Source organism: Coenobita brevimanus, chromosome 72 (assembly GCF_032717465.1).
Source record: "Coenobita brevimanus isolate Jiangsu-jjx chromosome 72, ASM3271746v2, whole genome shotgun sequence".
NCBI classification, from domain to species: Eukaryota; Metazoa; Arthropoda; class Malacostraca; order Decapoda; family Coenobitidae; genus Coenobita; species Coenobita brevimanus.
In genome coordinates, this window is record NC_137025.1 from 44,004,681 (window position 1) to 44,017,577 (window position 12,897).

Below are 12,897 nucleotides of genomic sequence, written 5' to 3' on the forward strand. Positions count from 1 at the left end.
TGAATGCTGAGTTGTAAGGATCCATTAACACTAGATGATGATGCTAGTCACGAAGAAGTGCTAGGGAAAGGATAGAGAAGATTAGCATTGTCCTGTGAGTTACGTGAAATAAACTGCAAAAAGACGAAATTCTGGGCCAAGTTAAGGTGAAAGGAGTATACCAGATTAACACAAAATGATGCTAGTCACGAAGAAGTGCAGCGAAAACTATGGAAAGTCTTAGTCTTGTCTCTCTCTCTCTCTCTCTCTCTTAGGTGAAAGGACTATTAGCAGACAGTGAAGAAAAGTGGTGGAGATGGGCACAGCGAAGCGCGGTTAATTTTAAACGAATATTAACGACCACAGAATGTACCCTTTAACGAGACTGACTTGGCGTGTGATTAGCAATTGTATCGTAGATTTGAATGGCTTATATCCTGTAACGTTTAGAGCTTTCTTTAATTCCCTGTCTTTGTTTCTGACTCTCTCTCTCTCTCTCTCTCTCTCTCGTGAGAAAGTGAGTCAGATTAATAACTTCTTCCATCCCATGATTCTCTCTCTCTCTCTCTCTCTCTCTCTCTCTCTCTCTCTCTCTCTCTCTGTCTTGGTATTGAGTTTATATTCTTTTTCTCTTCCCTTTACCTCTCATTTTCCCAACTCAACTGATATGAGAGAGAGAGAGAGAGAGAGAGAGAGAGAGAGAATGGGATGGAACGAGTTAGTAATCTGGCTCACTCACTCACTCACTCACTCACGAGAGAGAGAGAGAGAGAGAGAGAGAGAGAGAGAGAGAGAGAGAGAGAGAGAGAGAGAGAGAGAGAGAGAGGCGTCGTAGGATAGAAAGAGTATTTCGACTCACTTTCTTACTATCTTTCACGCCACTCATTCTCTCCGCCTCACCTCTCACTTTTCCTTATCTCACCCTATTTCATCACTCTTTCCTCAGCAGCCCCCCCCCCCTTTCTCCTCTCTCTCTCTGCAATGCGGGGCTTCACCACGGTGTTGCCAAACGCAGGGCTGCAAAAATCCTCACATTTTAAAACATTATCCCATCTATCCCTTCCCCAAACGCCTCAACTCACCAAAAGACACTCAAAATAGACCAAATAGATAAAGAGACACAAGCGAGTTGACACAAAAGGTGATAAATAATGAGAAAAGGAAAATAGTAAAGAGGCAGTAGGTAGAGCAATATGGCTGCCGCGGCTGTGTTTACACTGGCTCAGCCAATCAGCGTCCGCCTCCCTCTGCCCTTAGCACCAGCCGCCCTCTGATTGGCTGGCAGCTGTGAGGCCAGGGAGGAGGCAGGGAGGGAGGAGTACAACAACAACAACAACAACAACAATAATAGTAATTTGTCGTAGATGGGGGCGCTCACCATCCACTCACTCGATGTAGTGCTGCTCTTGGGTCTCTGCCCTTTCCTCTCCTCTATCCTTCTTTCCGTCCATCCTCTTCTGTCTGTCTTTCCTTCATTCTTTCCTCTTTCTTTTGCCTATGGGTGACTTTGCATTCCCTCTTCCGTCTTTCCTTCATTCTTTCCTCATCCTTCTGCCTGTGGGTGACTTTACACTCCCTCTTCTGTCTTTCTTTCCTTCACTCTTTCCTCTTACTTCTGCCTGTAGGTGACTCTACACTGAGTGACAAGCCAAATGGTTTCCTGTACACCAGGGAACCATATACAACGCTGGGTGGTAACCATATAACCAAATTTTGGCGCCTGGTGGTATAGTGGGTAATTAGGGCGCTCCAATCGGATTGAGCCGGTGAAGGTTTATATCCAAGGGATGGTTGGGGTTTATTGCTCACGTAATGCCACTCAGGGATGAGTGAGGCTGGTCATTCTCATCTTGGACCAAGTTGCCTAGCCGTGGGATCCTACGCTCCTCATGGGGCAACGTAGGTTTGGATGATGGATGGATGGAATAATAATAATAATAATAATAATAATAATAATAATAATTAATAATAATAATGTTTATAGCCGCTAGCAGTGGTTATTCATATAACTATAAATAATGTATACAGTAATAGTACAAAGCGTACACGTGAAGATTATACACTGTAGATATAAGTGTTAGGGAGTATAATACACAAGTATATAACTGTACAATTATCAATATACTAAATGTCATTACATTTCCTATTTTAAATTGTTGTGTTTGTCAATTATTACATCATATTTTTGCCTCATATGTTACTAGTTTATTATTGTTTAATAGTATACAGTAAGGTTATTGAAAGGTGTTTAGTAAGTAACTGTTAAGGCTACTTTGAAGGTGTGTAAACTGTGTAATTCCTTGACATTTTCTGGCAGGTGGTTGCATATCTTTGGTCCTGTTACTGCTAAGGATCTTGCACCTGAGTCGGTATTAACCTTAGCAACGAACAGATTATTGTTTGGTCTAGTAATACTTTGTGTCATGTTGTGTACCGATGGAAAAGACAGGAGACAGTCAGGGTAAAGATTAGCTGGATATTGGAAGACTGTGACAGCGATGGAAAAGACAGGAGACAGTGACAGCGATGGAAAAGACAGGAGACAGTCAGGGTAGAGATTAGCTGGATATTGGAAGACTGTGACAGCGATGGAAAAGACAGGAGACAGTCAGGGTAGAGATTAGCTGGATATTGAAGACTGTGACAGCGATGGAAAAGACAGGAGACAGTGACAGCGATGGAAAAGACAGGAGACAGTCAGGGTAGAGATTAGCTGGATATTGGAAGACTGTGACAGCGATGGAAAAGACAGGAGACAGTCAGGGTAGAGATTAGCTGGATATTGGAAGACTGTGCCAGCGATGGAAAAGACAGGAGACAGTCAGAGTAGAGATTAACTGGATATTGGAAGACTGTGACGGCTGTGTCCAACTTTATCTTGTTTGGATGTTTAGCCATTACAGTTCTGTTAACATTGCAGTGACTTGGTACGTTACAGTACATGGTACAGCACATGGTACAGTACAGTACATGGTACAGTACATTTCAGTTCTGTTAACATTGCAGTGACATGGTACGTTACATGGTCAAACTTCCTGGCTTTTCCATCGACAACTTTAGCAGCAACATTTTGTAGTTTCTGTACACGTGAAAGTTGGTATTTCCTGCTGTGCCACATATTACACTGCCGTAGTGTACTTAGTGCCAGTGCCTGCAGTGCCACATATTACACTGTCGTAGTATACTTAGTGCCAGTGCCTGCAGTGCCACATATTACACTGCCGTAGTATACTTAGTGCCAGTGCCTGCAGTGCCACATATTACACTGCCGTAGTATACTTAGTGCCAGTGCCTGCAGTACCACATACTTAGGGCCAGTGCCTGCACTATGATGTGTCGAGTGTCTTTGTCAAAGCCATCTTTTATCCTGAAAATATATACTAATATGCCCAGTACTTTTTGCTAAGATCATTTACATGCTTATTAAAGGTCATGTAGCAGTCCATATATATACCAAAGTTTTGTACATCAGTGCTGGGTTGAACTGCTGTGTCGCCAAATCGACCAGTAGTGTTAGGTGGTATTAGTGAGATCATTGGCCTGCACCTAAAAAGACACATTGCGTTTTAATGGTATTTAAAAGAAGACCGTTTTTTTTTTTTTTTTTTTTTTTTTTTTTTTTTTGAGAAAATATTCCCTGGCTATATTCAAGGTTTCCTCTGCTTTGTGTAATATATTCTGGAGAGAACGTAGTTTGCCACTGTGAAGAAACTGTCGAGTGTCATCAGCATATTGCACTAACACACAGTCGTTAAGATTTGCTGAGAGATCGTTCACATAATTATGTATTGAATAGTGTAGGGCAAGAATTGAGCCTTGGGGTACCCCGTAGATGACACTGGATTTGGAGGATATGGTGTTTTGGATGCAGACTGTGTTCTGTTATTAAGGCAGCTGTCAAACCAGAAGTTATCAACACTGACTTTACTGAGTTTGGGAAGAATGGAATGGCTGACACTATCGAAAGCTTTTGATAGATCACAGAGGGTTAAAAGTGATATGTGTTTATTATCCATGTTATGGTGATATTATCAGTGATAACTATGGTGCTGTATTTGTGGATAGCTTAGCACGGAAACTATGCTGGGTTTGTGAGAGAAGTTTGTTTGGCTCGAGAAATGTTATTAGTTGGGTTGAGACGATTTTTTCGATAATTGTAGAAAAAACAGGTAGCAGTGAAATTGGTGTGTAATTGCTGACGCCCTGAGTGTGCCCACTTGTATATAAAGGCGTGACTGTAGCATTCTGCCAAGCATTAGGGAAGACGCCCGTAACAACTGAAGAATTTATTACATGGGTTAAATAAAATGCGAGTAGGAAGAGGGGATCCTTAATAAAACCAAGTGAAATATTGTCTGAGCCATAAGATTTAGTATTTTGTCAATGTTTAATTGTTAATATTACAGTGTTAACATCAACAGTGTCTGGTGGGAATTGTGTTATGCTGCCTGTGTTATTACCAGTCACAGGTCTGGCAGATGCAGGATTTATGGTGTTATTTGTTTACAAGGACACCTGGGTATTTTCAAAAGTTCTGTTACCTACGGTTACGATGAACTTAATAAATTCTTCAGCTGTACTCTGTGCATCATCAAAGAAGCCATTGTTGGAGTTTATATTGTTGGGTATAATATCGTGGAGTATTGTCCATGTTACATAAGTATTACCTCGTCAGTTTGAGAGTTCTTTGTGATGATACTGGTTTTTAGCTGGATTAATGAGTAATTTGTCTGTTTTCTTTAAATCCTTGTAATGTTCTTGTAATGACCTGTTGAGCCTGTTTAGTGTTAATTGACTGCGTGTGTGATGCCGTGTTTGTGTTATTTACCGAATGTCATGAGTAATACAAGGGGCAGGACATGTCATGGGTAATACAAGGGGCAGGACATGTCATGGGTAATGCAAGGGGCAGGACATGTCATGGGTAATGCAAGGGGCAGGACATGTTATGGGTAATGCAAGGGGCAGGACATGTCATGGGTAATACAAGGGGCAGGACATGTCATGGGTAATGCAAGGGGCAGGACATGTCATGGGTAATGCAAGGGGCAGGACATGTTATGGGTAATGCAAGGGGCAGGACATGTCATGGGTAATACAAGGGGCAGGACGTGTCATGGGTAATACAAGGGGCAGGACATGTCATGGGTAATGCAAGGGGTAGGACATGTCATGGGTAATGCAAGGGGCAGGACATGTCATGGGTAATACAAGGGGCAGGACATGTCATGGGTAATACAAGGGGCAGGACATGTCATGGGTAATGCAAGGGGCAGGACATGTCATGGGTAATGCAAGGGGCAGGACATGTCATGGGTAATGCAAGGGGCAGGACATGTCATGGGTAATGCAAGGGGCAGGACATGTCATGGGTAATGCAAGGGGCAGGACATGTCATGGGTAATACAAGGGGCAGGACATGTCATGGGTAATGCAAGGGGCAGGACATGTCATGGGTAATGCATGGGGCAGCAGGACGTGGTATTTCTCTGGTAACAAGGGCGGCACATTTGTTCAAACTTGTGGTCAGCACTGAGGGTAACATATCAACCTGTTCGTTTTTTCTTTTTATGCGAGGAAGAAGGAACCAAAGGCTGAGCCCGCAAAACGTCCCTTCCAAGAAAAAGTAAAAACAATACAAAAGAGAGCCAAATTCAAGATCCATTCATTTCGCGATGCCTGGACACACTGCGTTTGAAAGACTGGAGATCATAGGAAGTAGGAAATACAGACAGAGGGAGACAGTTCCAGAGTTGTCAGTGGCCAGAATAGTACTGATTGGTTTCATTTAGTAGGTGGCAACACAGTACATCATTGCTATAGGTTTTCAGGTCAGGGAAGGTTTGGCCATGTGGAGAGGATGGAGAGTGTGAGACTGACGAGGAGAGTGTATGTGAATCAGGTGGAGGGGGGGAGAGGGAGGGGACGGCCGAGGATGAGATGGAGGGATGGAGTGGAGAAGTATATGAGAGAGGGGGTATGAGCTGGGAGCAGGGCAGTAAAATGGCGGGGATACAGGGCGACATGGAGGCGATTTGTTTGTGGCCACCCCTTACGGAATTAAGGCGGCAGGCAATATATAGATAGGAAGGTTATAATAGTAGGTGGACGTTTAGGTTTACTTATATTTGCAGTTACAGTTATAAGGTGGTGCCTCACCTATGTTACGCGGCACAACATCGCTATGAGTTACTTTCTCAGGAATGTTAGTTGTAATTATGTCAAGAAGAGTTGCAGAGGTAGCAGTGCTTCGTGTAGGCTTATTAGCTACTTGTGTCAGTTTATTATTGCAGAGAGAGAGAGAGAGAAGGAAGAGGAGACGGACCGAAGGAGAGAGAAGGAGAAAGATGCAGAAGTGGGAGGAAGGGAGAGGATGATAAAAATGTACATGTGTAGGAAGAAAGACGAGAGGAAAGAAAAATAGAGTGGAAAGGGGGAAGGAGGAAAAGAACAACATAGAAAATGGAGGAAAGAACAGTAACAAGGAGAGAGGGAGAGAAAAGAGGATTGGATTGAAGTAGCCAGAGGGGCGCCGCGGAGCTGAATGACCAACATCTATCCCTCTGCGCATCATGGGGTAACTGAAAGGGGGTTGCTAACTTGCTGTGGTCCGTGGATGTGGGCAGTGGCATTGTTGTGTTGTGGGTCGAGGGAGACAGCAAGGCGCCAGATCAGATCCCTAACACCCCCTCTTAACGATTTGCATTCCAAACTACTGTACTGATTAAGTAAATATAAATAAATTAATATCTTCCGTAATATGCGAGATTTAGTAGTACCTCATCATCGGCAATTTATTTTGCATATTACACATTAATGTTATTATTCATGTAATCTGTGACTTTTAATATCGACGTAGATTCCATTGGCCTTTCTGTTGGCTTGTATGATATTTATACTTTGCTAATACCGCCGTAGTTTGCATCAAAAACACACAAGAGGATATTAAGGTCAAGTGTGCAAAATAATTCGCCGAGAAAGAAATGTTACGAAATCTATTACATGGGAGATTACGGCTTAATTTAAATATCGTTACAGTTGCATCAGTTACATGCAATAGAATATTAAGATGTAATGTGAACAATAAATCGCTGAAGAAGAGGTCTTACCAAGTCCCCCAAGTGGGGGTTGAAAATTAAGCCGTTATCTCGTTGAAATGGAATGATTTTTAGCACCTTTTCCTGAGCTATTTATTTGGTATATTACACCTTCTTGTCCTCCCTGACTTTATTGGTATTTTTATTATAGTCGTAGTTCCTATTAGCACCATATTAGGGGATATTAAGGTGTAGCAGGCCAAATTAGTCGCCGAGGAAGGGATGTTGCGAATTCTCCAAGGCCTGTCCCGCCAAATGTCAACAAAGATCAGGTGATTGATGCGCCAGCGTGATTTTCTAATAATATTGTATTCTCTTCCTGTTTGGTGGTGTTTGGCATCATTCTGTATAAGCAGCGAGAGTGATAACCCGCAGCTGGCGGAATTTGCTACGATTTCGCCTACTGTCAGTCAAGTTGTCAACCAAACACTGTCGTGCATACGGGAGTTGTGCTGGTCATTAGCATTGCTTTCAAGGCAAGAACCATACATCCACATTCCAAAAGGCTACCGGACTGTACCTGGTATGTTATTGGCTAGAGATAGTTGTTGAGAGACGAGAAGAGGTCCATCGCTGGCACAGACAAAACCCCGTCAGTGATACACTATCCAAAAAGCTCCAGCAATGAGGTTTACAAATCGGTAAAGACGCAGTCTGTGCAACACAGCATGCACAAAACTTCATTCATCCATCATACAGCACTTTATATTAATTACAAACCTATACAATTAAGTCGACCTTGATGCCTATTTTCCCAGAACATACTATTTGAAGCTTCTATTTTGCATCTACTCCTACAATCATTTTGGTGTCATTTTTTTCCAACTTTCAATACCTTTGCTCCCTGAAATGTAAAGTATCACATAGGCTTACTCTTGTTTTTTATCTACATGCCATTTTCTGTGAGAATATTTTCCACATTTTATTGCATTACGTAAAGACAACAAAACCATTTTACACAACAGATAAGCCAATATGCATTTCCAGGAAGTTAAATTATGTTTTGACCAGTTTGCAGGAAAAGATAAATCTTAATTCTTCTTTTCCTGCCGAGGAGTAACTGGAAGAAGAAGGGAACCAAACAGCACATCTGTGGGCATCACACCTTTGTTGCCAGGCATGTGTCTAGGTCAGTTCCAAGCTTGTTTGATCAAAAGCTGTGCAGGCTGCCTACCACTTCTTCCATAATTGCTTCATAGTAGCTTAATATTCTACTGCCAGTTACTTGGGAAACGGTGACAACGATGATGATGATGATAGTAATAATGGTGATGGTTTATCATACTGTCTTTATCCGTGACAGCTGTAGTTCAAGCCAGTGGTGGGATTTGCAGGCAATGGAGAGTCTGCCCATACCTCTGGGCCATGTCACCCACACAACCCAAGGTCACACACTGTATGGTTTTCAACTCCCTCAGTGTGATGACCTGTTCTTGTATTTTTTCTTGCCATCCCCAGATGATCTTGTTTGGTATAGGAGAGACTTATTACAGGGGTTAGGTATAGCCTTCATTAATTACTTCACTGTTGCATCATCATCATCCGGACCTCCTTTCCCATCCTAGGGCAGGGTGAGGAGTAGCAACATTCAGACAGCCCAAGTTTACCCAGTCCAATGGGCCATGCTTCCATTCACTCATCATTCAAGCCCCTGGAATCCTGGCTCTATCTGATACACCAAAAACATTCACCATATTCTGTAGCTTCACATAAACATATCCGATAGAGTTAATACGGATACTGTCACATTAAAAGGGGTGTCAAATCCTTGATCATGCTCTTCTCACAACATTCATCCAGCCAGCTTGGATCTCATGTCAGTTCGCTAGCCTCATAAACCACAGACCTTACTATATTCCTTCTGCCTTAACTTGGCCCAGAGTTTCATACTTTTGTAGCTCAGTGGCAGAAAAAGTCAGTATGGTTTCTTGACAAGCACTTCTTCGTGACTAGTGCCATATTTGTATTGTTTATGAAGACTCCAACTATCTATCTATCTGTCTGTCTGTGGAAGGGAGAGGAGAGAGAGAGACCAAGGATGAGATGAGGGCTGGAGTGGGTATATATGAGAGATGAGGATGTCAGTTGGCGGGATAAGGTGACGTGGAGTCGATTTATTTGTGGCCACCCCTTACAGCATTAAGGTGTCTGGCAATAGATAGATAGATAGTGGAATGTGTGGTATTTGCATTGGTCATCATTGTATTGTGAAGATATAATGATGAGATGATGATGAGGAAGATAACGATGATGATGATGATGATGACAAAGACGATGATAATGATGAAAATGATGAAGATAACAATGATGATGCTGACGATGACAATGAAGATAATGATGATGAGAAGATGAAGATAATGGTGATGATGATGATGATGGTGATGATGATTTACTTTATTTTTGTTGCGTCTCTAATTTTCTCTATCTCTCGGCAGTGATGGTGTGGTGGATGCGGAAACACAAGAGCTACTATGACTGCCTTCTTTCAGCAGTTGGGTGTGGGAAGAGTCGGAAATATTACTGCTGCTGCAACACATGTGAGAGAGAGAGGTGGGAAGGAGAGAGGAATTAAGAGGATGGGAAGGGAAGAGAGAAAATGAATTGGCAGAAATGAGAGAGACAGAGAGGATGGGAAGGGAAGAGAGAAAATGTGAGTTTATGAGACCAAAGTTGAATTGGAAGGAACAAGAGAGAGAGAGAGAGTATACATGCATTCTACTGTGTAAATATATATACTGTATATAAGATAAGGTCCTCTTAAATGCTGTTGATCCTTATTAAACCGAACTTAGTGAGTGACAGACTAACTAGGAGAGTATGTGAATGAGGTTGAGGGGGGAGGAGAGAGGGAGGGGAAGATTGTGGGTGCAATGAAGGGATGAAGTAGAGAGGTATATGAGAGAGGGAGGGTGTAAGTTGGGGGGATGGAGAGTGAGAGACTAACTAGAAAGAGTGTGTGTGAGAGAGTTGGAGGGGGAGACTGGGGATGAGATGAGGGATGGAGTAGAGAGGTATATGAGAGAGAGGGATGTAAGTTGCGGGGAAGGCGGGGAAATGGGACAGGGTGACATGGAGGCATTTTGTTTGTGGGCATCCCTTACGAAATTAAGACGTCTGGCTATAGTTAGGTGATAGACAGACAAAGATAGATAGACAGATAGATAGATAAGTACTCTACCAATTTCTTCCCTCCACAGGTATACAGATCTAGGCCTGCTATCCAAGTTCGGCACACAGATTGTGGTGCTGCGTTATTTTCTGTGCCGCGTCAACCACTGTTACAACAAAGTCCCCTTTCACAACTTCGAACATGCCTTCTGTGTCACTCAGATGGTAAGTGAGTCCTATCTTTGTTGTAGATTTTCATTATTGTTATTATTATTATATAGTGGTAGGTGGGGTCACTCATCATCCACTTACTCGATGCAGTGCTGCTCTCAGGTGACTTCCCTTTCCTCTCTTCCTTCTTTCCTCCCATCCTTTTCTTTCTTTTTTCCTTCGTTCTTTCCTCTTCCTTCTGCCTACGTTTGACTCTGCACTCCCTCTTCTGTCTTTCTTTCCTTCATTCTTTCCTCTTCTTTCTGCCTGTGGGTGACTCTACACTGAGTGACAAACCAAATAGTTTCGTGTACACCAGGAAACCATTTACTATGCTGGGTGGTAACCATATAACCAAATTATGGTGCCTGGTGGTTTAGTGGGTAATTAAGGCTCCCCAATCGGATTGAGCCTTCGCAGGTTTATATCCAAGGGATGGTTGGGGTTTGTTGCTCACGTAATGCCACTCAGGGATGAGCGAGGCTTTTCACTCTCATCTTAAATGTCAGGACCAACTTGCCTAGCCCTGGGCTCCTACGCTCCTTGTGGGGCAACACAATATTAGATGATGATGATGATGATGATTCTTATTATTGTTGTTTTTACTCTTTGTCATACCTCATCCTGTCCTAAGATGATGATGATGATGATGATGATGATAGTGGTGATGAAAATGATGATGATAGTGATAATGATGGTGATGACAATGATGTTGATGATGATGATTTCTTGACAGGTGTATGGTATGGTGTGGCGTTGTGGATTGCAGGAAAGACTAGGCGATTTAGATGTGTTAATTCTCCTTACATCCTGCATATGCCACGACCTTGACCATCCTGGATTTAACAACATCTACCAGGTAAGGGAAGCATTGTATTGTTTATTTATATTTGGCCTGAGTTTTAAATTACAGTATAGACAATGCACCTTAAGGGATATATAAAAAGAGGTGTGTAGTAGATAGATTGATATATTGTAGTGTTAAATATAGATAGATAGATATACTGTACTGTTAGAAAAATAGATAGATAGATAGACAGTCAGATAGATAGATAGATGGACAGATAGACAGACAGATAGATAGATAGATACACAGATAGATTCACAGCACCACTTAATAGATTCATTTTGCCCACAGATCAACGCGAAAACAGAATTTGCCCTGCTATACAATGACATATCACTGCTTGAAAACCATCACTGCTCCGTTGCATTCACTGTTTTGGAGCAACACGAATGCAACATATTCAGGTGGGTGTATTGAGAGGACGGAGAATGAGAGACTGACTAGGAGAGTGAGTGAGATGGAGAGGAGGGAGGGAGATGGGGAGGGGGAGACCGAAGATGAGATGGAGGAATGACGTGGGGAAGTATGTGTTTAAAAATATTGGGAGAAATATTTTGAGTTGGTCTGGCCATGTAGACAGGATGGAGAATGAGAGACTGACTAGGAGAGTGTATCTGAGTGAGGTGGAGGGGGAGGGGAGGGAAGGGGAGACCACGGATGAGTATTCTAGTCCAAGTTTTTAGTAATTACAGATACTACAAACCCTCTTATGGTAAGGACAACTCCCTTACCCCATTCCAGCTCACACAAAACCATTTTAATCCACAGAAACGTGTCGGCCGAGGACTACAAGAAAATTCGTGAAGGGATGATCCTCTGCATCCTGGCGACGGACATGGCGCGGCACAATGAGATTCTGTCCGACTTTAAAGAGATCATTGAGGAGTTTGATTTCAAGAACCGGGCCCATGTTAACCTTGTACGTATAGACTGTAGTTGATTTTGACTTTTTTGCCCCCTCATGGTAGGTATAACTTGTTGTATCATTTGTCATATCATTTATAAAGCCAACAATGTACTTGTGTGTGTGTGGCCATTCGCCTTGGACGCTGCAACTGTGAGCAGGGCAATAGGCAGGATGCCGGTGGGGAAGGCAGCGGGAGTGGCTGGGTTAACTGCTAAAATGTTGAAAGCCTCAGGAGATATAGGAGTGGGGTTAGTTGCTTTCTTGATAAATACGATTATGTGTGAGTATGTTGTCCTCAGAGTGTAATTGTAAATGTGTACAAGGGGAAGGGTGATGCCCTGGAAGGAGGAAATTATAGAGGCACGAAGCTTTTAGAGCAGATAATGAAGGTAATGGAGAAAGTTCTAGAAGGTATGATCAGAGAAAGAGTGAATATTGATGAGATGCAGTTTGTGTTTATGCCAGGCAGGGGGATCACAGATGTCATATTCATTGTTTGACAGCTTCAGGAAAAATGTTTAGGAAAGAAAAGGGATCTGTACTTTGTTTTTGTTGATATGGAGAAGACCTTTGACAGAGTCCCTTGACAGGTGGTGAAGTGGACAGTGAGAAAGCTTGGGATCGAGGAGTGGCTGGTTAGGGTGGTTATGGCTGTGTATGTGGGTGCTCGCACCCAGGTAAGGGTGAATAGAGATTTGAGTAATGAGTTTTCCGTGAATATGAGTGTGCATCAGGGGTCAGTTTTGATC

The 12,897-nt window shown here is 42.6% G+C and overlaps 1 protein-coding gene across 1 annotated transcript in view; it reads left to right on the forward strand.

The window, feature by feature from the left end:
• LOC145407142 (high affinity cGMP-specific 3',5'-cyclic phosphodiesterase 9A-like) overlaps positions 1-12,160 on the forward strand; it is a gene marked incomplete at its 3' end in the record, with an annotated part of 29,812 nt that extends 17,652 nt beyond the window's left edge. Inside the window, exons 3-7 of the mRNA XM_080278160.1 lie at positions 9,512-9,572; positions 10,274-10,409; positions 11,131-11,253; positions 11,533-11,645; positions 12,010-12,160. Coding sequence (XP_080134286.1) covers positions 9,512-9,572; positions 10,274-10,409; positions 11,131-11,253; positions 11,533-11,645; positions 12,010-12,160 — 584 coding nt within the window. The remainder of the gene's footprint in view (positions 1-9,511; positions 9,573-10,273; positions 10,410-11,130; positions 11,254-11,532; positions 11,646-12,009) is intronic.
• Positions 12,161-12,897: the final 737 nt, after the last annotated feature.